Source organism: Simochromis diagramma, unplaced genomic scaffold (genome assembly GCF_900408965.1).
Source record: "Simochromis diagramma unplaced genomic scaffold, fSimDia1.1 OVJJ01000321.1, whole genome shotgun sequence".
In the NCBI taxonomy this organism is placed as follows: domain Eukaryota; kingdom Metazoa; phylum Chordata; class Actinopteri; order Cichliformes; family Cichlidae; genus Simochromis; species Simochromis diagramma.
In genome coordinates, this window is record NW_024386772.1 from 14,139,817 (window position 1) to 14,167,455 (window position 27,639).

The 27,639-nt window shown below is 40.7% G+C and overlaps 2 protein-coding genes across 4 annotated transcripts in view; both read right to left on the reverse strand.

The window, feature by feature from the left end:
- Positions 1 to 6,675: 6,675 nt before the first annotated feature.
- LOC120745907 (voltage-dependent calcium channel gamma-5 subunit-like) lies at positions 6,676 to 18,497 on the reverse strand. Its single transcript, XM_040051120.1, is given in 7 exon segments — positions 6,676 to 8,055; positions 9,926 to 10,071; positions 10,156 to 10,213; positions 10,215 to 10,297; positions 10,981 to 11,067; positions 12,946 to 13,201; positions 16,346 to 18,497. Coding segments are annotated over 7 exon segments (1,179 nt in total). The 5' UTR covers positions 16,634 to 18,497; the 3' UTR covers positions 6,676 to 7,794.
- Positions 18,498 to 18,607: 110 nt separating this feature from the next.
- The window catches only part of prkcab (protein kinase C, alpha, b), a 120,437-nt gene continuing 111,405 nt past the window's right edge, over positions 18,608 to 27,639 (reverse strand). For 2 of the 3 annotated variants that reach the window (XM_040051104.1, XM_040051100.1), the window contains 4 exons: positions 27,473 to 27,553; positions 26,155 to 26,262; positions 23,379 to 23,519; positions 18,608 to 21,076 (listed from right to left, as the gene is read on the reverse strand). In XM_040051104.1, the coding sequence (XP_039907038.1) occupies positions 20,912 to 21,076; positions 23,379 to 23,519; positions 26,155 to 26,262; positions 27,473 to 27,553 (495 nt within the window). In that variant the 3' untranslated portion in view covers positions 18,608 to 20,911. The remainder of the gene's footprint in view (positions 21,077 to 23,378; positions 23,520 to 26,154; positions 26,263 to 27,472; positions 27,554 to 27,639) is intronic. The other variant, XM_040051110.1, reaches the window with a different exon arrangement.

The following is a 27,639-nucleotide window of genomic DNA, read 5'->3' on the forward strand; positions in this document are numbered from 1 at the left end:
CCAGGAAATGCCTGCACACTCTTGCCACTGAATTTATGAAACGAGTGGACCATCAGTGGCAGATGTGTCTGTTCTGGTGTGCCGCCTGTCAAGCTGCGAGCACAAGTCCCACTGAAGTATAGCAGGCCCCCATGCCACCCTCATGGAGTCTGATTCTGATAGTTTAGTCAGAAAGATGCAACTTATAGGACTCTAGCAGAGCAGATGCTGGTCCTGCTGCTGGGTTGATGTATTTCTATGGCCCTGTACAGCTCTCCTTATGTAACAGCACATCTCATCATTTAAGTCGATAGCTTTTATTCCTGCATTTTGGAGCTTTCATAATCAAATTTGACCCACCTGTGCACTTCTAGTGCCTGTAACAATGACAACTTTGTATGCGGGTATGTTTTATGGAGGTAAAATTGTGTGTGCAAATTGTGTTAATGTGCAAAACAAACAGTCCAGTTCAAAAGCAGTCTGTATATACTTAATAAATGATTGTGTACCTAATAAATAGGTCACTAAAATAGTATATTAAAGTATTATGGGCCCAGTGCTCAGCTGATTATCATCCATGGGGGAAAAAAAATTCTACACAAAGTGTGCAGCTTGTGACTCCATTCATTGCAGCGTAATGTTATTATGCTAAAAACGACTTAATGGAAATGAGAGCTAATGCTGAAAATGTCCGTGATACTTAAATCACATAAGCAATACTGTGTGTTTGTGGAGCATTAACTGGTTGGGAATTACAGTCCATTTTATACACAGTTCCCTATTTTCACAGTCTCAAAAGTAATCGGACAGTCAAAAATAGTTAATGCTATATTGTTGTTATTGTGCTTTTGTACTATAAGACAGGTTTGGAAAACTGTGGCTATAACTTGTATTTGAGCAGGTAGCATAATGATGGACACACTTGGTTTAACACAGTTTATTAGAAAAGCAGAGCGAGGCATCACAGTTACAGTACTGTGCAGCAGGCTTGAGCTGCCCCTCATTTCTCTATATTTTGCAAGGAAAATGTGAAATAGGTGCAGTGATTTATTGAAAGATGCACCATCACACGTGTAAATACAGTCTATATGGCAAAGACAGATTGTGTACAATTCTAACAAGCCTAAAAGTTAATACTTGGTACAACGACCTTTATTTTCCAACCAACCTGAAGTCTGTTACGCAAACTTTCTTGTCATTTCTATAAGTAGTCTTCAGGAATAGTTCTCCAGGCTTCTTGCAGGACATTCAAAGCTCTTCTTTGGATGTTGGATGGTTCTTGTTTTGTCCTCCATCACGATGATCCCACACTGCTTCAATAATGTTACTCTAATTTCGTACCTCAGGGAGAAAACCCTGTTTCCCTTCCTTAAGAATGGCTTCTTGACAGTCATCCATCCACTGGGACCAATTTTGATTTCCTATTTCATAGAACATGCCTTTCAGATACTGTTAATGAAATATGCCCCGTTTCCAGCTAACAGTCATATTGGGAGTCACTTTGTTGGTGCATAACTGCATTCACTAGAGAAATGGATAAAGTGTGTGTTTTTATTACAGGCTGTTAGTAATAAAGTGCCCCTAACTCAAGGTCATCCGTTGAGTTAGGTGCCTTTTTTATGCTGGAACGATTGATGGGTCAGAGTTAAGCGACTTAACAAAATTAAATCATCAGGAAACGATCAGGAAAGGAACTGACAATGAGTGAAAAAGCAGCCGACGTCCAAAGAAAATGCTGAAAGACGTTCAGAAGATTAGGAGCAAACTATTTTTAAAGAATTCAGGGATGGCTCAAGACTTTTGCACAGTACTGTAAATGACAAAGACTGACTCAGTTAGTCACTGCGTAAGCTTAGGTAGTCAGTGTTTGTATTTCGGATTTGAAGTGTGCATAAATAACAAAGGTTACTTCAGGTTTTGTTTTTGCAGATTTGCACACTGATAAAAAAAAAATGAGCTGAGGAAAGAAAAGGACAAACACTGCCTCCCAGTGGATAAATATGGAATCACAGCGGTAAAATGTAAAGTGCTAAAAAAAAAAAAAAAAAAAAAAGGAAAAAGAAAACTGGATGGCAGACATTTATTTTACAGATGCAACGCCCTTTTAACAAAGATCTCTAGCAGCTCCACCAGGAACAACATCATGAATTCACACACACATATATATATATATATATATATATATATACATACATACATATACATATACATATACACATACATATTAGGGGTGCAACGATACACAAAATTCACGGTTTGGTTCGGTTCGATACTTTGGTGTCACGGTTCGATATTTTTTCGATACAAAAACAATGTTCATGCCTTTTTAATTTGTCATTTATTAAAATTATAAAGATATATTTTAACTCAAAAGTACAGTTTTTAAATTTAATGTTGATGAGACAAAAGTAATTAAAAAAATAAATATATCTCAGGGCTCTCAAAATTTCAAAATCCCTGGTAGCCCTTCGGGCAGGGACTCTTCAGTTTTTGGTAGCCCAAAGTAAATTTAAGTAGCCCGAATAAAAAAGAGAGCAATTTTTTGACTGATGTTTTGTTTCCTTTACAATATTATACTTTAGGAAACAAAACATTAATCAAAAAATTGTTGAAACACAAATTACAACATTGTATAAAAATTACAATCATCAACTCAAATACTTGGTTCTAATTGAACAGAAATTTCTATGAACTTGTAAGAACTGTATAGGACATGAATCAGTCTGTGTCAGATCCTGAATTTGAAATTTGCACTGAAGTCACGGGTAAGAGACAAGTGGAACCAAGATCTAGGCCATTTGCTTTTTGAAGTTTGCAAAGACTGCTAAATTTTGCCAGTGGTAGTTCACTCTTTGCAACATAGTACGCTGTTCTAAACGGATTTTTCAGGTTTATTTTTAGTATGTTATTTGCAATTGGTGTTTGTTCTGGGAAAGATATTGCAGACTGAGCAATAATGTGTTTCTTGCATTTCTCATGGGTTCTAATGGGGGCCTTTCTTAAAATGACTGGTCCCAGTAACAAAGGCGCTTGTCGAATCAGAAATCGAGAGAAAACCAACAACACACCCGGCAGAACATTATGTTATTTACATGGGTGCACATAAGTGGTCCGCATGTGCGCATTCGCTGTCAAAATAAAAGACGCGCACCAGATAAGAAGTTGCAACGCGCGTTCTCGTCCATATAAAAGGCAGTGTTTTTGTCCACTAGAGTGGGATTTTCACGGCACATTCCGCACCACATCTCTGTGCATTCATCATTTGCAACCACTTTTTCGAGAATACGCGCTTCTTTTGTGGTTCGGACTCCTTCTGACATTTGTTTGGAGGTGGAGGAACACCAAAGTAATTGCTTAAAGGAGCTTCTTCGACATCTTTAAGAGTTCTAAACAAATGTCTGTCCTCCTCCAGAAAATCTTATGTATGCAAACACGCGTTGCAACTTCATATCTTGTGCGCGTTTTTTATTTTGACAGCGAATGCGCACCTGCGGACCACTTATGTGCAGCCCCGGTTATATAGCTCATCACATTGCAGCCACAGAAATTCTTTTGTCCATGAAACCATAAAGCTGCACTTTCTTTTTGCCTTGTAGTCTGATTTGTCCTAACTTTTCCGTTTTGTGGTAAGCTTTTCTTTGGCTGTCACTTCTTCACCCTGACCTGTCTTATTTGGCTCAGCAGAACTAAAATATATATCCGGCTGCTTTCACACACACACACACACACACACACACACACACACACACACACACACACACACACACACACACACACACACACACACACACACATAACGGTCAGTGATTCTCTGCGCGATCAACCTCTCACATGTTTAAGCTTGCTGCGGGAGATTTCACTTGTCATGTTTGCATAGTAAGCTAACGATTGATAAGACGATGTCAGAGGAATTGGTGCGCAAATTATCATCACTCACCAATCAGTGCTGTCGCTCTCTATACACAGTTCGCGCGATTGCAAAGTGAAAGCAAAAAAACGTGCGCAAATTCAAACGCGATTTCAATAAATCACATATTGACAGTGGCTCACCGATGCCAATGACATAATTACCCAGCTACATTTCCGAAAGAATGCAAAAGCATTGACATATTGTAGCGGGTCAGGGCTGTTCGGGGTTCTGTTTGTACAGTTATGTTTTGTGTATGTTGCCATGGTGACGGGTGACGCCCTCTCGCTGCGACAGTATGTCCTTCCGGGGTCAGAGGGCGCCCTGTGTGTTGTTGTTGCTGTGCGGTTGCCGCGCTGAGCAGTTAGCTAGCGGCAGTGTTCTTCTGCAGATGTCAATAAACGGCTGTGCTCCCTGGCTAGCTCACAGGAAGCAAGACCAAACGATACCTCCGTCTCCTCCTTGTCTGAGCTCGCCACATTGGTGTCAGAAGTGGGATAGCTCACCCTCGCCGTAATGGAGAGAGACATTCAGAGGCTGGAGCAAGCTGTCGAGGAGAACATTCCCCGCTTGGGAAACTGGCGATGGAAGAGAGAGGATGGGAGTGTCCATGTAAGTCCCCCGACGGGTCCCGATGGCGCGAGCGCACCGCGGCGGCGGCCCGTCGCGACAGATGCTAGGGCAATGCTTCATGGGCTACCTCTGTCGACCCACACGCCGAGCCCCCAACCGCGAGCAGTCATGCCTACCACGCCAGTTAAGGCACCTGGACATTTGCAGGACTTTGTGTGGGGTAATGGGGTCGTCGGGGACGACTGACCCCTTGGGTGGGGGCTATGTAGCGGGTCAGGGCTGTTCGGGGTTCTGTTTGTACAGTTATGTTTTGTGTATGTTGCCATAGTGACGGGTGACGCCCTCTCGCTGCGACAGTGTGTCCTTCCGGGGTCAGAGGGCGCCCTGTGTGTTGTTGTTGCTGTGCTGTTGCCGCGCTGAGCAGTTAGCTAGCGGCAGTGTTCTTCTACAGATGTCAATAAACGGCTGTGCTCCCTGGCTAGCTCACGGGAAGCAAGACCAAACGATACCTCCGTCTCCTCCTTGTCTGAGCTCGCTACAATATATTTTTCCTTCCTACAATATCCCGACGGGCAGGGCAGAGATAGATTTTGGTAGCCCGACTGGAAAAATCGCTAGCCCCGGGACGTCGGGCTAGCGATTTTGCAAGCCCTGTATCTGATTGAGGAATCACTCATCTTTGGAAAAGAGAGTTTATTACAGAGAAATGGCTCTTTCCAAAATAAAAGCTATACTATACGCTTCTTCTGGGCTATATTCTCAGCAGCATATTGTAGTGGGTCAGGGCTGTTCGGGGTTCTGTTTGTACAGTTATGTTTTGTTTATGTTGCCATAGTGACGGGTGACGCCCTCTCGCTGCGACAGTGTGTCTTTCCGGGGTCAGAGGGCGCCCTGTGTGTTGTTGTTGTTGCTGTGCTGTTGCCGCGCTGAGCAGTTAGCTAGCGGCAGTGTTCTTCTGCAGATGTCAATAAACGGCTGTGCTCCCTGGCTAGCTCACGGGAAGCGAGACCAAACGATACCTCAGTCTCCTCCTTGTCTGAGCTCGCCACATTGGTGTCAGAAGTGGGATGATGGTGGCACCCCATGTTCTGACCCGAGTGACTTTTCCCCCGCCGGTCGTGACCGGCCGGTGCGCCAAAAGAAGGCACCTGGACATTTGCAGGACTTTGTGTGGGGTAATGGGGTCGTCGGGGACGACTGACCCCTTAGGTGGGGACTATGTAGCGGGTCAGGGCTGTTCGGGGTTCTGTTTGTACAGTTATGTTTTGTTTATGTTGCCATAGTGACGGGTGATGCCCTCTCGCTGCGACAGTGTGTCCTTCCGGGGTCAGAGGGCGCCCTGTGTGTTGTTGTTGCTGTGCGGTTGCCGCTCTGAGCAGTTAGTTAGTGGCAGTGTTCTTCTGCAGATGTCAATAAACGGCTGTGCTCCCTGGCTAGCTCACGGGAAGCAAGACCAAACGATACCTCCGTCTCCTCCTTGTCTGAGCTCGCCACAATATTAAACATATTAGGTCCCCATAAGGAGAATCATGTGCTAACGGCTGTCTAAATGACTCGGGCTAAAGTTTGTAGCATGCATGCTTGTTGTTTTTGTCTGCTTCCACTTGTCTTTGCACTAGGATGATGTCGGTGTAAATGTGCAGTCATATTCGTTGTGTTCCCACTAGTGCTGTCAGCGTTAATCTCGTTGAAATGACGTTAAAGCCATCAACAAGGCAAATCTCCGTTAACGAGCTACCCCTGATCGCCCGTGCGTGGGGCTAGACGGCCAACACGTTAACGAGCTAACTGCGCTAACACACTAGTTCCCACCCATGTAATTGAGCATTGCGTGGCACTTTAGTCCATGACACGCTACCTTCAGGGTCATACATCACATGAAAACCAAAATAATTCCAAACGCCAGATCTGAATGAGGGTGGGGGAGGTTCAATTTGCCATGTTGCAAGGAGAGCTTAACTTCTGTCTCGCTAGCTTGCCCTGCGCTCTTCCTTCTGACGATGCTGTCTGTGTTGAGCGCTCAGTGGATCTGCGCTCGACAGTGCAGCCTAGGCGGAGTAGTCGAACGCAGATCCACTGAGCGCTCAACACAGACAGCATCGTCAGAAGGAAAGTTGATAAAATAAATTACAAATTTTGTATTGTTCGATACATATGCGTACCGAACCGAAAGCACTGTATCGAACGGTTCAATATCGATACGAGTATCGTTGCACCCCTAATATATATATATATATATATAAATATAAACAAAAACTAGTGTATATAAAACAAGTATCTATGATTTCATGTTAGATTCTGGGTCAATGTATGGCTAAATAAAGAGTCAAAGGCATTTCAACATAATGTCTTGAATATGTTGCCTTTAGTTTGATGACAATCCGGTTTTCCTGCTGCTTTTGAAGGTGTCAAATGACAACATCACTGAAAATTAGAACCACATCTGAATGAACTGCCCTTCAACTGCACAACAGCGTTTGTCTGTAGGGTTTTGTGAGATGGAGCCTCACGTGTAGTAGTTGGGTAGGCAGTTTTACTGACTTGTTTTCGATCAGTTTTAAGGGAAAATAAAGGCAGCCAAGTGTTTTTTGCAGCAAACAGTAACCAATAACATGCTCATAGTTTAACACAAATGTGAGGTAAATGAAACTCTGTAGAAATACAAACTGCAAACGACCGGACACATTTTACATTCTACTCTTTTTTACGTTTGGCTCTGATTGCAGAGGTATTGCTGATTGTGATCATGAGCAACTTCTGAGCGAAATGTGTGCTTTTGAAACTGCACATCCAATGAAACATCAACCACAGATATTATTGTGCCTTCTGATATTATTGTTATTGCACTGATGTGATCTATACTAGCACATATAGAAGGTCCTAAAACATGACACACTCATTTAAATCACAAAAGGAAGCAAAGAAACAGCTGTGAGGCACTGGAAAGTAAAAAGCACAGGTACAGTAAAAATACAGTTCAAAGTAATCTATACTTGACTTTCTGAACATGAAAATAAAAAAAAAATATTTAAATGTTTTTGAGATCTTTACAGAAGCAGTGGCACAATGACCATGTATTGTTTCTTCTAAAATCTGCAGATTTTGCAGTCGTGTCTGGTACAACAACAAACTCCCCAAAATCTTTTCTGACCTGATAAAAAAAAAAAAACGTAAAAACAAACAACAACTTGCTGAAAATAACTGGTTTCCAAATCACTTGACCACGGTCATAATGGTGCAAACTCACAGTTAAATATCAACCTTGTATCTTAAACTCTAACCTTTTGTCAATGCCTCGGTGACTCTTTAGTAACTGGTAGGTTACTAACTGCCCTTCAGCAGGGCGAAGAGGACACCTGATCATAGTCAGGACATTTGAGGAGAGCAGGATAGCTGGTACTCATCTGAAGGGAAGCTTCACTCGAGATGTCTGAGGGGCTCCGTCCACGTGACCAGGCCTCCGGGTGGAGGAACTGACCAGAGTGGTCGGAGCAGTTGCTGAGGCGAGGACGGTAGAAGCTGGGATGGCGGGGCTGGTAGAGCTCCTCTGCTGCGTAGCGCTTCATGAACAGGTAGACTGACATGACGCCGGCGCTCTGCAGTGAGGAAGAGTCAGTTTATTCATAAAGAACAATATGATCATTATGGCTTATAGCTTAAGACATTCAGTAATTAGCAATCTGAAATTATTAGAAGACAGAGAGAAGTATGTCCATTTATACACTCAGTACTTGGTTGGGACCATGAATTACTGCATCAGTGCATCGTGCCATGGAGGTGGAGGTGTCTGATGGCTATGCTAAGGTGTTATTGGAGCCCAGGTTTCTTTGAAAGCAGCTCTCAGCTTGTCTGTATTTTGGGGTCGGGTATTTCTCATCTTCCTCTTGAAAGATGCTCTGTGGGGTTCAGGTCAGGTGAGCTGGCTGGCCAATCAAGCGCAGTAATAATATGGTCAGCAAATCATTTGGTAGTAGTTTTGGCACTGTGAGCAGGTGGAAAGGGAAATTGGCATCTCCTGAAAGCTTGTCAGGAGATGGAAGCATGACGCGTGGTAAAACCTCCTGGTAGAAGGTCGCATTGACTTCGGACTTCGGACCAGCAGATTACACGACACCCCAAATCATCTCCGACTGCAGAAAGTTCACAGTGGACTTCAAACACCTTGAATTTTGTGTCAAATCAGTTGACTTTGCATTACCACGCTTCGATACAGCGCTGTGCAAACAGCCAGCCTTTTCAGCAGTGACCTTGTTGAGGGTGCTGTTCATAAGATGATATTTACACTGTTTGAACAGAAATTCACTCAAACTGGAAATTAAATATTCTAATGATTTGTGATTCACCTCTGATGAGCTCATGAGCTATAAACACGAAAAGGAAACTAAACAAACAAAAACAAGAGTGAAACCAAACCTCCAACAAGGCAGCTCACTCTCTGGGCAGCTTTTACTTTGAAGGGAATACCATTGTATTTTGTATATATTCAGTTTGTTTTCTTTGTTCTTTTTAAACATAGTTTAAGAAGCTGTTATTTTCCCTTCTGAAACCTATTTTAATATACTTGACACAATTTTGAGTAGTGCTTTTTTAATACAAACACAAAAAATGAAAAACCCAACCCAATTGTATTCAAATTGTTGACTTGTTGAATGTATTTAAACATTTGTAACACATTAATGTAATGTACATAACACAACATGTACTCAAAAATGCTAACATGTTGTCATCAGTCTGAAAACCTGTTGTCTCCTCAATAAGCTCTATAAAGCATTTTCATTACTTTGACCTTCAGATCAATTGATTGACATTGAAGGAGAGGTCAGAGGTCAAATGTAACGTGATATTTTAAATCTTTAAATGGCACTTTCTATATGTTGACAACATATTCCACACTTAAGTTAAAAGGCTTTTTGTCAATTTTCGACCAATAAATCAGTCAATCTACATCTCTATGAATTCATTTAAAACTTTGGAGCCATTGTGTTTACAGACAGAATGACACGCAAACACAAAAACATAAGTAATGAATACAGGATAACTGAAAGTTTAATTTTTTATCAATTCAGTAGTATATTAGAATAACTAGTATATGAATACTGTAAACATCTGTATTCATGCATGTTAATAATAATATCATAATAACTGTTTACCTGAGGTAATCCTGTATTTCCTCAATGTGAACCCTGGAGGGCAGTAAACACTCAATACTATGAGCACAGTCATTTTAAGGAGGAGATTTCAAAATAAAATCCTTCCTATTTACCTTCCTGTTACTACCACACATGCCAACAAGTGCACAGTGGCAATGAGAGCTCAATGTTTTTATGTTATCTAGATTTATTCATATGAACATATAAACGTGTTTCTTCTTGAATGTTTTTTAGCGTGTGAACTGATGGATGCTGCATCCACAGCCGTGCCAAACAGCAGTAAAAGTCATTTCTTTTTTTATGTTCAACTTCTCACCTCAGTGAGCAGGAAGGAGAGGGCAGCAAAGGCAAAGGACCAGCCGTACTTATAGGAAAAATAGGCCTCACTGCTCTTCGTCCTGTTCAGCATTTCATCATTTATACTGGAAATGTACAGCACCAGGCCCACCACCAAAGCCAGACCTGAGAGACGGAGAAACTGGATGTTAAAAGAGTAAAAGGGAGACACGACAGGAGATGATCCAGAGAAAGGAGGAGTTGCCTTACCTGAGAGGATAAAGAAGATTCCAGAGACAAATGCCAGGATGGTGCGGTGAGGGCGGACAGTGGCCGATGTTGTTGAGGACAAAACCGATGAACATGAAGAAGAGGCTGACCAGAGGGAACGGAGTGGCTGAACGGATCATCTCTGAAGAGGAGGATAAAGAGCAGATGAAGGAACCTGCTGTTTAACCACAAAAACACTAAACAAATGACCGAGCCAAAGAAGCTGAGATATGAAAAAAATACTAAATACTTATAAATAAGAAAAAAAGCAGAATAAAAGTCTTTTAATGTGGAAATTGGAAAAAATTACATTTAGATTATCTTAATATCACAAAGGGAAATTAGGGCCTGTTTTGATCTATTTTAATTATACAACAGTTTTTTAATTTGTCGTCTTTGATAGAAAATAGTTTTACATTCAAACTAGAGAACCACAGAAGAAAGAGGATGGAGAACAATGAGTCTTGAAATAAAAAAAACTAGAATAAAATTCCCCCAAATGGAGCGCTGCACTGGAGCTCATTATATCGACTAACTGGAGTGATTTATCCTTCAGTTAAGTTTTGACATTGAGTTTTACTGAAGGACTGTCTGTGAAGAGGCAATAAGTATTCCAGGGAGGAGCAGGCAGCGACGCGAGGGTTCAGATGAGTCAGGCGTATGTGGTCTCACTGCATTCAGACTTCTGAACACGAGCTTATTGGAAAACAAGTTCTCAGACTGAAAAATGCCCCCAGCCTTTAATATGAACAAGTGCTAGTTGTGATTACTTTTTTTTTTTGCCTAAAGCTGCAGCTGGAGGCGGTGTGTCCTGCTGGTACTTACTGAGCACGTTCACTGTGGACTCTGACGTCAGCTGGACATTCATTGGCATGATGTACTCGATGGTGAAGCAGCGACCTGACTCGTCACCTGCAAAGGAACGAGACAGAAGTGAGGGTGAGACTCATTCGAATTTACCCTCGCAAACATCGGACAAACAGATGTGCAGAACTCTTTGAGGATTAAAAGTCAGTTATTTAAATGACTAGAATTAAAGTGGAGCTTAAAGAAGGTTTAACAATCAGTGAGAACAGAAGCAAAAGGCTGAAACAGCCAGAGAAGAGGTCGGCATGTGGGCAGAGGCATTTTGAGAGACACATGGCAGCCAAAGAGTCCTAAATAGAAATCTGTGGGAGAATTCCTGCCCCATATAACTGACTTAGTGACAATCATATGACACATACTGACACAGGCTCACAACAGTTTTAGATGTGGTGGCAGGGATATCTACTCATTATTTTTCCTGAATGACGTTTGCTCAGCTGCTCTTGGATGATCAGAGATTTCATAAATGAGCTGTAAATGAACTTATAATGTTGTGTAGTAGAAGTCTACCTCATAAGGGGAAAAAACCTTTTTAAAACATATTTTGGGGCAAAATTTTCAAACTTGTGAAATATTTTTTTGTTTGTTTGTTTGTTTTTGAGCAGATTTGTTTGGTGATTCTGTGCATGCTTTCTTTATGTGAATGTGACCATTTAAATGAAAACAAGCTTTAAAATAATAGCTTGGTCGTGGGACACTTATCCTTTGTAACCAAAGGTAGTTTTGAGACAGGAACTAGTTCCTCTAGTCGTTCCTGTGATGACCGAGTGTCTGTATGTGGGAATGTGTTGTTTTGTCTTATTGTGCTACTTATTTTCCACTGTACTCACTTAGACCTTCTCACTGTGGAGTCTTGGGACTCACATAGGGTAATACGGACATTTACAAAATGCTGTGAATACACAAACTACCCAGATGATTCTAGACAAAATATATGGACAAAAGTACTGAGCCATCCCAAATACAGAAGCTGCTCAGCCATGGAAACCCATGCCGTGAAGCTCCCGGTGCACAGCTTTTGTGCTGATGTTAATGCGAGAGGAGACCTGGAATGCTGTAGGTACTGCATCAGCAGAGGTTAGGGTACTTTTACACATTATGTAACCCTGTTCTATAATTTCACATGTCTGTCACGAAGAGTAAAAGCAGTGTTACTAACATAGAGAGGGACCAAAAGAGGACACGAGAAGGTTGGACAGCTACAGCTGATGGTACAAAAGATTATCTGATGTTTTTGAACAACATGGCTATCTTGTTATCTTGTTACAGTGACAGCTGTAACAAGATAACAAGATTCAAACCTTCACTAGTGTCAAGATTGGAGTGACTTTGTCCAAAATTGTCAGTTTTTGCATGTTCTGATTCCCAAAGAGGAGCGACAGTAGCATAACCTGCTGAAAATTGATCACAGTGCAGAACACACAGTACACTGCAGCTCTGACCATGATAGTCACGTATAAGTAGAACATATCCACTACTTCACTGCAGTGATATTCCCTAATTGCCTTTTTTAGTTTGATAATGCTCTAAAATGCTACACAGTCATGACGTTGTGCAGGACAACGTCACACAGACACGAGGACTCATCCTCTGTCTCCTCATTGCTCTTTTTATCACTTTTACTTATACTCGACACTTACTCACAAGCTCTCTTTTCCACTCACACACATAGTAATGAAGTAATTGTGAATGTGTGTGAATATGAATGCTGGTGGTTTACATGATGATACATCACTGTGACAGCTTGCTGCTGTCGCCACCTTTACTGTAGAGATGATGAAGATCTTGAATGTGAGATTGTAAAATCCAGTGGCGTTATCTGTTCTACACTTTTGATTCATCCATGACTAACTGACAAATTTCAGGAGCACAGAGATAGCCGTACCCACATATTTCCTTAATTTTTAAAATCTAGTCACTAACCAGCCAGAAAGCAGACTCTCCAGAGGCCAGAGTGCAACGAGGTCTTGATGTCAGTGCTCTGGTTCAGAGGCATAATGACTCCCTCCTCCAGGTAGAGCCAGTAGTCGGTGCTCACTGCCACTCCCAGCAGCCCCAGGCCACTGATTGCAAAGACACTGCTCAGCAAAGTCAAGGCCTTCCTGCTGCATGCACTCATGGCCACAGCAGGGTGAGCTCCAGCAGCCGGTGTAAAATACAGAATAATCCAAGCAGCAAGCTGGAGGAGAAAAAGGGAGATGGATGTGGCACTTTAAAAGAAGCTGGAAACAGAAACCACCAAAAAAGATGCTTAAAATAAAAAATAAAAAAAACGTTAAGAAAAGAAACACTAAGAAAAAAACAAACTATAACCTCTAAAAAATACGACCAAACAAAAGTTTAAAAAAAAAATCCTGTGACATATAAAACGTGAATTTTTATTTATTTTTAACAAAATTCAAAATGTTATTTACACAATTATGACAAAAAAAACCCTAAAAAGCCTGAACCACGAAATAATTTCCAGAAAATTCTATTTATTGAACCTTCTGACAAATAAAAACAAGTGGTCATTAATTATAATTATTAATTTGCATATATGAGTTTTAATTTGAGTTATATTTTAACTAGCATTTTTTTTTTCTTTTGTAATCTACTGCTTAAAATATATATATTGTGCAATTTATTTAGGGTTCTGTTTGTGGGTTTTGTTTTTGTTTGTTTGGTTTTTTTTTTTAAATAATGTAGAGGTCTCAAAAACTCTTACAGGGTTAAAGGTTGAGAATACGATTATTAGCATGAACCTAATTAGCTTAGCATAAAGAAACTGGGAAATCAGCTCCTGTGACTGGCTACAAGCAACAAAATCTGCCTTCCACTATTTTGTAATTCATGTATCTGTTTATGAAAATTAGCTTGTTCTAGACTATTTATCTCAACTTCTTGATAAACAGACTGCCGCTCACTGCCTTGTTTGCAGCTAGCTGCATTTAGCTGAAGCTAGTATAAGACTGAAGACTGGGGGGGACACAGTCTCTCAGTCTGTAACATCAGGACTTTGACGCAGTCTACAATGCCAGCTATGTTTAGCTAACTTTGTGGATTTGTTGAGTTTCCTTTGGTATTATTGTTTTACCGTCTGAGTTTAGCATGTTTTTAACATAGTTTTGTGTTGCTAGCAGCTGTGTTTTAATATTCTTTTCATTGTTCATTGTGCATATTCCTAGTTTTTACTTGTTTTGTTTAACAGCGCTTTGTGATTACTATATGCTTCACACCTGGATGGAAACAAGCTAGTTATTCATCTTCCCCCCCCCCCAATATTTGTGCTAAGCTAAGCTAACTGCACACTTCAGGATGTGCTGGTTGTATTATTTGTTTATCTATGTATTTGTTTATTATTTTTGCTGTTTATGAGTAAAACTTTCAGGCTAATATCACAAAATCTGGAGTTGAGTTGAGTTAAGTTGAGTTAGATATCATGAAATTTCAAATTACTCAGAAGTAAACTGAAATTTTGAGAGAGTCAGTATTGTGGGACTCATAGCTTCAAATCTTGAGTTATTTTATTGGCAGAAACAAGCTTCCTTAAATAAAGAGTACGCAGTTCATGATGGAGTTAATGTTTATATTTCATCAGTCTGGCAGCTTTCCCAGTCTCAATTCATTCCATTAAAGAGCAATGTTCAGATTCATAAAACACCACCATAACTTCTAAAATCTTTGCATATTTATGTAAATACAAACTTCAACAAAGAGGTTTCCATTACAGAAACTGTGATGGTGCTTGAGGTGTGTCGCTGTGTGCCCCTTGACACTTTCAGAGAGAAATCAAAATAGAGAAAGAGTGGAAAAACATTGTAGCATTTTTTTTTTCTTTTTACATTTGACTCCAAGTTTCATTATCACAGAAAATACTAATTCAGTCACGAGAATTAACTATCCAACCTCCCACAAAAAGGAAAATGAAGTGTGATTTAATAAAACCTGTTTGAGCCTCCAGGCAGAGGTACATTAAATGTGTCGCAGTCTGCTACTATGAATACAAATGGTCACTTTATCTGAAATCCAAGACGAGCTTCTGACATTTTATGGCCATGAATCCAACAGTGCAAGCCAGCACTGGGATCTGGCCGACTGATAACATAATGAGACATCATCTGAAGAGACAAGGTGATGATTTACATCCCATTTGGGAACCCCATGTGAATAATCTCCGGGTGGTGATAAGGGGGAAGGATCAAGTAGAGGACAGATATTAAAGGGGGCTAAATAGTAGCTAATTCACAGCATATTTATGAAACAGTTTTGCATAAATAGGAATATTTTCCCTCTACAAGCACATTAATCAGCATAAAGACTTCTTTTTGTTGCCCCTTGAGCAACTAGAGTTTAAGCTGCTAAAAAAGCCAGTGTCTGCTCTTTAAGAGATCACATTTTATCAGTAGAAACACCCTCCATATCATCTAAATCATCCCCCAACAAGGTCACCTCATTTACTCTGAAACAGCCAATATTCATATATCACAAGTCAGACTGTTATCCAGTACCATCCAGAGCATTTAATCACGCATTTTATTACTTAGTGACAGCAGCGTGCTGACAGATATTAAAGGATCAATACACAAACCGGGAACACTGCAATTACACGGTCAGGATTGAAAACACAGAGACCACCAGTACACCTGCAATCAGCATTATTTTAAGTAGAAATAGAATTCAAGATATTTGTGCAAAATCTGCTTCACTATAGGTCACATTTTTAAAAAACAAACAAACAAACAAAAAGGTGAGTAAACAATAAGTGGACACTGGAATTCTTCAAATATGCAGTTATATCTTTCTGAAATAGTAATAAAGGAAAAGATTATTGTATAAATATAATGTAAAAAACACATACTGGGTTTCTACATGACTATTATAATCTGTCATTACTTCACAGGTTAAATTCCTTTAGAGGGATGGAAAAAACACTCCTTTTAGCATTATCGCTCCATCACATGTCAGTGCACAATATTCACACTTCACTTATCAAACATGAAGGAGCTCTTTCATCCACAATCAACACTAAGCGTCCTCAAACGTCTCTTCTTATCCAAGATTGAACTCTGACCATGAAGGTTATAAGCACAGTTTCATTGTTACTCCTATTAAAACCAAACATGTTGTCACAATGAAGTAAACAGCTAAGATATGGGTACTTAGTGAGCTAAGGAGTACTGTGTGTATAGACTTGTGTAGGAATATTAGACTCCAACTCAATACTCAAATGAAACAGATCATTGCAGGTAACTGGAGTCAAGGATTAAAAATAGTTGACCATTTTAGATTAAAGCTGCTGATTAATTTAAATAGAGAGAGAGAGAGACTTTATCACACGCACCTGTTTATGATCCGTCTGGCTCTTCCTGCACTCGGAGCAGAGATTGCGCCCAGAGTTGTGAATTAAAACCTCACTCCTGCAGTTTGCCCGCTGAAGGTCTGACTTACGGAGGAAGATCGGCGTTGCTCCGTCGAGTCGGTCACGAATTCGTTCGGAAAACTGTGTAATCTTTGGGTAGAGAGATAACGCATTGCAGACACAGTCCGTGAGATAAACTGAGACGGACCGCTGGTCCCGCTCTCTGCTGCGTGCTTTCAGAGAGAGAGAGAGAGAGAGAGAGAGTTGCATTGTTGATGTTGTGGAGAGAGAGACCTGCTATCAAAGCGAGTCCACTCCACTGCTAATGAGCCAACTGGTCAAAGCTTTGATTAACTCTCTGCGATGAATCAGTGAATTTAAGTCAGTGTGATGTCCTTTACATAAACTCACTCTGTTTCTATCAGGACCAAGGACAGCTCCAATCAGAAAAGGATAGAGTAGTTTATGTTCTGTAATGAAATTCTTTACAGATCCATGTTGTATATTATAAACTAGCATTTTTTCTATTTATGGTCACGTCTTAAAGAAAACACACCTCCAATCAGGGATGGAAAAACTACCCTGATTATATCCTCACATTATTCGAACAACTAGTCGTTTGTTGTGCTGTAAAATGGTCTCTGTGATTCATATACACTCTCTGGCCACTTCAATAGCTGCACGGAGGATGTGTACACTGTGGTCATAAACGGACGCATCTGTACTCAGGTAGGCTGCGGTGTTTAAAGTTTAAAGTACTCAGATGGTGCCAAAAATTTGGTGCTAAAAAGTATCCGCCACATTATTTCACAAGCAGGCTGAACTATAGATACATGACATGTAATACATTTCATGTTGTTTACTCTAAATTCTGACCCTATAGCTTCGGACTTTGACAGACTCATCAAACCAGGCGCCATTTTTCCAGTCTTCTATTGCTCAGTTCTGGTGAGCCCATGTGAATTATACACCCCGTTTCCTGTTCTTTGCTGACAGGAGTGGCACTTGTTGCCATCTTCAGCTGCTGTACTCCCTCCGCTTCAAGTTTCGATGCGTTGTGCGTTCAGAGATGCTCTCCTGCATACCTTGGTTCTAACAACTGGTTATCTGAGTTACTGTTAGCTTCTTGTCAGCTCAAATCAGACTGTCAGTTCTCCTCTGACCTCTGGCATCAACAGGGCTTTTTTTTTTTTTTCAGAGCACTGCAACGTCTATAAGTCTAAACGTGCTGCCCTATGATGGGCTGATTAGATATTTACAGTGTCCAGATGAACCCAATAAAAGCGCCAGTGGCACTAGTTGGTTCAGTTTTTTGTTCTGCCTCTTTGTTAGCAGTCTAGTGACCACAGATTTTATGATATCGTTTTTTATGGATCATCTTCAAACTTCACAACAGTATTCGAGGCCTTGGGGAACATGAGTACCTTGGTTGGCTAAGCATTTGACCCTCGATCATGTTGCAATAAAAACATAAAAAGGTTTAGTACAGCACTTGCCCTTTGGGGGGAGTTGCGCTCTCTGAGTCTTTCTTGTATACTGTGATAGTGGAACAAAATAAACATATACAGTACATCATGCATAATTCAATCACTGGTAATTTAATCTCCTTTTCCTCAAGCCAAATAAGGGTGGTGGTGACATGATTAAATTGGTAGGAAATAAATAAAAAAACAAAAAGCTGTCTTTTCTTTTATGCATTATTTATTGTGAAATAAAGTCAAATGGGGATTGGTGGAACAAAAAGGTTAAAAGGTAAAGAAAAAGCATAAAGTAACACAAGTAACAGTGTTGAAGTTGTACTTAACCGACCTCAAGGACTGTAAAGTTTTTCTTGTAAAAGCTTTTAAACCACACGCTCATGCCATCCAGCTTCTGTCAGGTGCAGTGTGTACAAAACACACAGCGATGTGAAAACAATGCGGCATAATGTCATTCATGCGCTTGCTACTTTAGGCATTTCAGCGTGAGACAAAAATACTATGAGGCAAAAGTGAGAACCAGGAAATTTACTGCAATAACTTGAGCTGTGAGTCACACTGCCCGAGTGTAGGCCTGTGGTATGTCACCGCTATTAACTCTGGCAAAGGAAAACTTAAACCATAAAATCTAAACCTAAGGTAAGAAAACAAATGAATGATATCCAGTAGGTCAAATTACCCTCCTTCAAAGCAAGAGAAAGAGCAAGAGCAAGAGCTACGATACAGAGTTAGAAGAAAAAGTCCACAATGAAAAAGAGCGGAGGAATATTTTCATTTTCATACTTTATTTATGCACAGTATCCGTCATACCACAAATAACAGAGGAACGAGAAGAATCAGGTTAACAAAAAGCAAGGGCAGTGAAAGGAAACATACAAACATCCCTGTGGCTCTAACTGTAGCCTGTAGTGGTTCTGTACCCTGACTAGCCTAACTTATGATGATCTCTGTTAAGGGGTTGTTTTTGTTTTTAAATCCCTCTTTCAGTTCAGATTCTCAATGTGAGACATGTAAACACGTAGATTAAAGGTAGAGATCTCATTTTGGTCCTGATATATGTGACAGCTGCAGGGCTTAAAAGCTGTGGTAAAAAGTCTTCCTTAATTTGGCAGTTCATTTTGAAGATTCACTGTTTTAATTTGTACATATTGGTAATTAAAACACAAACAAAAAAAAACAAAAAACCCCAAAGAAATACAGAAATAAACAAACTGCTTGACGCACCTGACTGAAATCAAAAAAAGACTGTTTGGCACCGGTAAACAAAAAGCCATTAGAAGCAATTTACACACATTTGTCTGCTTATATTTCAGCATTTTAGCCAAACAGGTCCGGCTACATGACAGCGAAACTGGGAAGAGACATGAAAGCGCACGATGCTGCTTGGACTGGGATGGTGGGGGTTTGTCTAATTCTGCGCGGTAAGGTGGGAAACTTCATGCTCCACACCAGGCATCTCTGTATTTCATGCAAGGGGTCGTTCTCATGCTTAGATCAGGCCTCGCCTCACGCATGCACACACGATATATATAAAGAATGGACGTATTTCGGCCCCGCAGGAAGGGCTCTGAAATCCTCATTAGCATTAACGTGGTTTAGTTACATAAGGAGTCAGCCCTGAGACGACCAAGGCAAGAGGGCATTCAACGGTTCCACGCACAGTAAGTGCTGCATATTCTCTATATGACACTGAGTAGAAAACAATGGATAAGTAGTGGAAATACATATAACAAGGTTTGCTGATACCAAAGCTACCAAAGATTCAGCCAAATGTTATATATCTCTTCTTAGGGCTAATCTAAACATAGAAATGTCCGAACCGTCTACGGTAATAAAAGCACATTCAGTTCGTAGTATAAAATCTGCAAGTAGCTCGTCGCTTCGAAACATATTTACATAAAAGACCCCCCAGAAACGAATAAATAAAACAAAAACACGGTCGACTCACGACAGAGGGGTTAGACGTCGCTCTGAACGTAAAAGCTGTCTTTTAAACAGAACATTAAAACAGGGACAAACCCCCTTTTTTTGTTTTTCCCAATTAGGACCCTCTCTTTAGAAGAAAACGTACGACAGTTATATATCAACGCTGTTTATATCGTAATACTAAACTTTACAATGATACCAGACGTGTAATGCATCCTAGAGTCTACTGCTCGTACAGAGTCAGAAAATAAGCATGCAACAGAGATTTGCTTTGTGCATATGGAAAATAGCATCGTTATCACTCAAAACACTGCGACTTTTTAGCCACACTTGTCTGACCCTATAGCCACTGTAGGCAACATCTGTTGCATTGAAAAAACCTAGACAGTTTGTAACTGTAGCACAGTTTGATTCAGCTTCTCCATGTCAGGTTAGGTATACTGTAGTTTTACATGAGCTACAAAACAACAGATACAAACAGCCCCTGTTTAAGGGTTTCGGTTATTTTTTTTCACTGGGAAAAAAAGGCCAGAGGAGGAAGAGTGGAGAAAAAACACTACAAGGACAGCAATAGAAATGTGTTATTCCACTTCTACTTTGGCACTCATGTAACAGTATACTACCTCTTTTTTTGTTTGTTTCTTTTAGTATATAAATATAATTTACACATGTAGCAGTTCAGAAGTAGATAAAGCCGGGACAGAGCAGAAAAAATAGGTTCCGTATTTGTTGTGCATTGCAGCTCTTTGTGTGGTGACATGGGGGAAGCATGAGAGGTGGGATGAGCGGGAAAACTGATTAAATACCTAAAGAGATAGTAACTGATACTGACACACATTTGTTCACAAGGTAAAGGCTGCGGGTCTGGAAAAAGAGGCAGAGTTAGAATAAAAGAACATACTGTGAGATGTTTGGGAAACGATTCTCTTTAGATTGTACATATATGGTTTTCACACTTTGCTCCTCTCTCCTCGGTCATTTCTCGATGCGGGTGTTGATAGCTAGTAGACGGAGCACTGCGGAGGATGAATCGAGTCTGTTGACAGCGGGGTGTTTGGTTGAGACCGGAAGGAACCTGTATACAGTGACAGTCATTCTTTTTTTGTGTGGTTTTCCTTCTTTAAAATCTCCGTTCTCTCTCTCCTCATACCACGCTGTGCAGGGATGGATGGAGGAACTGAGGGTTGATGTAGGAAAAGCCGGCGAACTCGCCCTGGTCGATGTTGGCAATGACCAGCTGGTCCGGAGGGGTGAGAACGGGTTGGGTACGCGTGAAAAACTTGTCAAAGTTTTCTGCTCCTTTGCCGCACTGAAAGAGATAAAAAAAAAAAAAAAAAGGGATGTCAGATGCAGAAAAGGGTCAGTTATCTTTTTGATCACCGGGCAGTAAAAAGCTGGTTAACAGTAACAGGATTGGAGTGGCATGATGAAAGGCGCTTCCTCGCTTTCGTTAGAAAGCTTCACAACAGTCCCAGGGAAGGGGTGCAGGAAAATGTCAAAGCCTGATGTGTAGCCGGGCAGATGCTGTAATTAGATTAGGAGCTAACCCTAAGCACCCACAGTGGAGGTCATTAGCATTGGTTTGTGGCCCCGCTCGGGGCTTTCATGTGTCTAAGCTGCTGAATATATATACGGTTATAGCCGTGTGTTGTGCACAGTCACGACACTTACAGGAAAATGAGATAAATTCACTCTGAATGAATAATCCACAACAAAAACAAACCTGTAGTGCATTTCAGCGCCTGCTGTTCCCAACGCATTTTCCTCAGGAGACATATCAGCATGTGAGGCATTTTCAGCTTCTTCTATAATATTACAGAAGCCAAACCATAAAGGCTCAGATGGAGGCTTTGTTTGGCAGTCCCTTCAGACCAATTAATGACACAGTGTATGAGATCACAACTGTGATACACCGCATAGCCCCCTGAATGGATGGATCTGCTTTTAGCAGTGTTTTCCTCCCCCTTGTGTGAGCAGAGGCAGACACATCCGCTGTGCAACCCGGCATCTATCAGGGCCTTTGTGTGGAAGTGAAGGGGAACTCTGCTCTTGGAGAGCTATTTTTAATCATTGGTGGCAGCGGTTGTGTTGCTTCAAGTGCTGTAGGCAGCGAGGGGATGGAGCACGTGGGGGTCCGCAAACAGAGAATGGAGCGTTTGTGGTGACAGCAGGACGTTTAGGTGTCAGCAGCAGGCAGCGGGGCAGGTGGCTGCAGCTGGGATGCAGCCTTCAGTTCTTCAGAGTGCATATAAACCACAACACCAGCTGGAGGTGAACGAGAATACAAACAAAAGACGAGTGTTCGTTTTTTATGTTTGTGTTCTTTAGAATTGTTTAGGTCCCACTCTGCATGATTTATTTGAATTTATTGTTTTTTTGTGGGGCTTTTTTGCCGAAAGGTGAATAAAACCCCCAATAAATAATTCAACGTTGCTGCTTTGCGATCATTTGTGATATTATACTAGACCATGTAAACACCAATCAAATCTTTCTGCATCTGGAAATATTCACCTGAAGGAACAGATTTCACGAAATGCAACATAGAAACAAAAAAATACAACAAAAGGTGTTTTTTCCATTTAGCTCAGCTGGAGCCATGTATTGATAAAAAGAAGCTGAGGCAAAGATGAAATGATAGAACGTGTCACTAAATGCACAAAAAAATATACGTTTTAAAAAAGCAACAAACAAATTAATTCACCTCCAAGTATGTGTTGAATTCATAAAATTCTGCTAACACATAAAATCACATAATAAGTAATTATCTGGGAAATTTCCAGAATAAAACAAAAATATATTAACGCATTAGTGCCAAATATTATAGGAAGGATTAAGCAAACTGACAGTGCAGGTTGTATTTCTGGGCATTTTCACTCATTTTCAGTGATGTCCTTGTACCCGAACATTTTCAGGGGAATACTTTTAATTTTTTAATCCATTTAACTTTGACCTATAAATGATTTAAGTGTTAAAAACGGGCATCTAACTCAATGAACGAAGCAGTGTTTTGTTTACACATTACAGACAACTTGGCAGATAATTCATTTTAAATGTAAATCAGTAGCATCCAGGCTTACTTTTCCAAACTTTTGGTTCAAATCATCACCAATATGCATGGAGGAGGTCAGGATGGAGTGGCTGCATTTCAGCCAGCGATGTTGGGAATTTTGTCAAAATTGTTCGAATTATTAATTTTTGATGCACTATGCAATGCAAATCTGAGAAGCAGAAGAAGCGTGGGATCATCTTGACAGAGAACAGAACAAAAGGCAGCCAACATTCAAAGAAAAGCTTTGAATGTCTTTCAAGAAGCTTCAAGAACTATTCCTGAAGACTAATGAAAGGAATGACAAGAAAGCTGAGAGTTCAGACTATGTTTAAGAATAAAGGTGGTCAAACCAAATGTTGACTTTCAAGGTCGTTAGAATTACACAAATTCTTTCTTAGCTTTATATACTGGATTTTCATGCATGTTTGTATATTTTATTAGTTGCAACTATTTCCAATTTTCCTAGTAAAATATAAAGAGATGAGGGGTGGCTTAAGACTTTTGCACAGCACAGCTTCAGTGTTGTTCTTTCATGTTGGAAGCACACTCAGCCTTCACTCACCACTTTGGGTTTAAACGGTGGCTGGATCTCTCTGTTGGCCAGGCGCTCCCAGTCGATGCGTCTGAAGAAGGCCTGCTCTCTGATGTCTCTCTCACCCTCCGGGCCACAGCCGAGACGCTTTGAGGGGTGCTTGGTCATCAGCTGGTGACAAACGGAGGAAGAAAAAGAAGAGATGGAGGCAGCTTGAGGGGAAGAAGGTAAAAATAGGAAAGCAGGAGGACTGTGAAAGGATCTTAAAAACGTAAATATAGAAATGGCATATTTTGAATCCTTGCTTCCATCGGCAACATTATGCAGAGCCAGACTGACACTCAACCAGCTTATATATAGTTACAAGCAATCACGCCACCTTTTCATCGCTGCTTTTTTTTTTCTGAATCAACAGCCACTTTTAATTTCAACTGTGAATCATTTGTTGCAAATGAAATGTGAAGAAAACAATAAGAGGGGTCAGGATAGTCTCTCTCGTCAGCGGCTCTGAGACGATGAATGATATTTATAGTGGCGGGACGCAGCCACAGGATGTAATATCATAATAAATGAAGGCGGGTGTGTTATTAAAAACTCAATCAGACCGCGCTTGAATCTTAATAGAATTGTCTCCGGTTTCTAAATTTGCTGTGAAAACTCATTTCCATGTTGGTAAACAATCATAATAATGACGACCTTGATGCCAACTTGACTGTGATGATGTCAAAGTCCCCAGGTGTGAGAAAAAACCCCAGGTGGTCACTAAATAAAGGGTTAGTGTTGAAAGCCATGGAAATCGGTGATTTGGTGCATTTTTCCACATAAATGTTAGTGTGAAAAATTATTTCCTGCTACAGTGAAGCAGCATATTCTTAAAAAGGATCCTTAAAAATGACTGGTAATATTTATAATGTATTTACATCACTGTGGGCCGTGTTGCTAGGCAATCGTGCACAGCGTACACAAATCGGATTGCTTCTAGTCACCGATTTAAGAAAATGCAAAAAAGCTTAAAAGTAGCTTAAAGTTGCTTGTTTGGTGTAATGGTGTGTGTCTGGTCCAAACTGGTCCAAACTGGGAGTCATTTTCCAGGCGTGGAGGGTGTAATGAAAAACATGGGACACATTTGCTGTTGCAGTGTTCTGTCTCTACAGTTTTTTATTGCACTTTTATCAAAGTGCAATAAAAAACTGACTGGAGATCCCATGAGGAAGAGCATCTAAAGCAATATTTTTTTATAGCTACAACATGCTTGTACCATATTGGATCCCCTTTTGCTTTAATTCTTTGTCGCATAGATTCAAAAAGGTGTTGGAAACACTTTCGTGTTGACATGATGGTATCACCCAGTTGCTGCAGATTTGTCGGCTGCACATGCTTGACGAGAATCTACCGTTTCACCACATCCCAAAGATACTCTACTGGATTGAGATCTGGTGACTGTGGGGGTCATTTCAGTACATTGCATATATTGTCATGTTCAAGATTATTTGAGCTTTGTGACATGGCACCACCACGCTGGTGGAAGCGGTCGTGGTCAGGAATAATTTTCAGGTAGTACTCAGGTGTGGCGTTTAAAAGATGCTCACCTGAAACTAAGGTGGAAGAGTGTACTAGGAAAAATATCCCCCTCACCGCTATATCACCACCAGCAGGCGGAATCACCGATAAAGCAGGATGAATCAAGGCTTTCTTGTTGTTTATATCAAACTCTGAGCCTAATATCAGAATAGTGCAGCAGAAACTGAGACTCAGACCAAGCAACAGTAACAAGCTGTACCCTTCATATTTTTTGTTGACAGGAGTGGAACACGATGTAGTCGTCTGCTACAAGTTTCAACACGTTGCACATTCAGAGATGTTTTTCTGCAGCTTTTGAAGTAGCTTGAGTCTAACGAATGACTATTTCGGTCATTGCTCACAGGATATTTTCTCTTTTTCTCTGTAAATCTACATTTCTAAATGCTCTGAGTTAATGCCATGTTATTGCTGATTAGATATTCCTGTTAATGAGCAGTTAATGAAGTGGTTAGTGAGTTAAATCTGCAATAACTGTACAATGCTATCACGTCAATATGGACCAAAATCTGTGAGGAATGTTTCCAGGATCTTGATGAATCTATGACATGAAGAAATAAGGCAGCTCAGAAAAGGAGGTCCAATTTCTGTTTTCTAGTTTGATCACTCATGTCTGACATGCTTCTGATGTTCAGTGTTTGGGTTCTCAGCAGCACGTAACACCAACTTAGAGTGGATAAAATAATAATACTATACACTAACTACGATAACTATAAGTGTCCAGTAAGTATGTCTACAATGGCAGCAAACAAGTAATTACTGTATAGCAGCTGCTCCAGGGTAGAGCAGTGGACTCTCTGAGAGCAACGTTTGAGCTTAAGGGGTTAAAAGCTTTTGTGTCCAACAGATCAGACAGGATTCTTTGTTTCATGATTTGAGCTTTGATAAATATAACATAATATTTTTTCATTAAATCATACCCGACTCTTGCACACGACAGCTACTGAAACCAGCTTTCTGTTATATCCTATATCATTATACCCTGGAGGTTCAGCTACCAGTAGCAGAGCGGTGTCCTGTGAAGTGAGATTAATGACTTACCGAGCTGTGTCGAGCTTAAAGCCAGAGTTTTCTGTGGCTCTACCTGGCTAAACCTTTTTACTGTGGATCTGGTACTAATTGAATCTCAAGCCTTCTGCTCAAGGAGTTCTCTTAACAAATAAACAGATTTAGCAAAGAAGCAGGAGCCTTTTATCTGAAGTCCTTTGGCCTTTTACACAGTACTTACTCCTTTGCAGATGGACACAGCTTCTTTAGACATGGACTTGGGGTAGGACACGTTGTGCTCCATGATAGACTGGAAGAGCTCGTCCTCGTCTTCTCCATCAAACGGCGGCTGAAGAGAACAGAAGCAGTGTCGGAGAGTTCAGACAAAAGATGATGATGATGATGATGATAATGAAGATGACGATTTGCAGCTTGTTATGTGGAAGACACTTAGGCGGCAACTCTGGCAGGTGAAGGTGATTCGCTGTGGTGTTAAGTGTGTTATGAGGCGTCGCTATCTCTGTAAGCTGTTGTTGTACTTACGGTTCCTGTGTGGTTCACTCCAGGTTACTCAAAGCAGCGACACGTCTTATGAGCGGTAAACAAACAGCAAATCCCGGTATAACAGTTTATGTGATTGTTTTCAAGCATGAACCACCTAAACTAAGAAAAATGTCTTCCTCCAAACTGTTGCCTGGAAACTGGAAACCTTTTATTCACACCTTAAGTATCTGAGCCAAGGTAACTTGCGATTTCTTTTTCCAAGGACACACACTGGTTATAATAATAAGACGAAATATTGCAGTGCTTTGCTGCAGTCACTTTTAATCTTCAATCAAAACCAAACTCTCTGTATTCACACAGATATTGTGAGGCTTCTCACTATTCTCTTTCATTTCTGAGCATTGGGAAGATAATTACTTGTCATTCCCCCTGTCTCTCTTTTTCTTCAACAAATTGCTCGTCTTTCATTAATACAGCTGGAGCCACTTCAGCTAGCTGCTGTTTCCGTCATCAGTTAATCTGATTACTATGCTAGCCGATCTTAATTAATTTTCATCTAAAATGTCAGAATATAGAGAAGGAGAAAATGCCCCACGGTTTCCTAGAGATTGAAGGCACATCTCGAAATCTCTTTGTTTAAAGCAGATGGTCAGTGGCGTAGTACAGGAGCTCATCGGGCTCATCATGCCTCAAAACTCACAGGTTACTATAATGTGTGGAGTAAAGAAAGAAAGTGATAAGCTTTGTTGCTTTGTGGGAAGAAAAAACTCTGGAAACTCTGGCAGAACCAGGAGGAGGGTCAGCCATGTGTTCCATCCAAAGTGGGATGGATGCTAGCTTTCCTAACAAGACCAGGTTTTCCAGGGGAACAGCCAATAAGACTTCAAGAAATCAGAGATCCAAATGACTGCAGGAAACGCTTTGAATGCAGGCTGTGCTTGAGTGGCAGCTAATATTAAAATGTGAACTATATCTGATTAACTTGCAACAGGTTTAAGCACAATTTTAAGAATACATCTGTAAGTACAACTGGTGCATGAAAAACAGCGCATTACCTGTCCTGCCAGCATCTCGTACAGAAGAACTCCATAGGCCCACCAGTCTACTGATTTCCCATAAGGCTGGTATGCTATAATCTGAAAGTAATGAGAAAAGAAAATATATTCAAAAAGTGGAATAACTGTGAGGGCATGAAGCAACAACATCCCTGCTGTCAAAATCC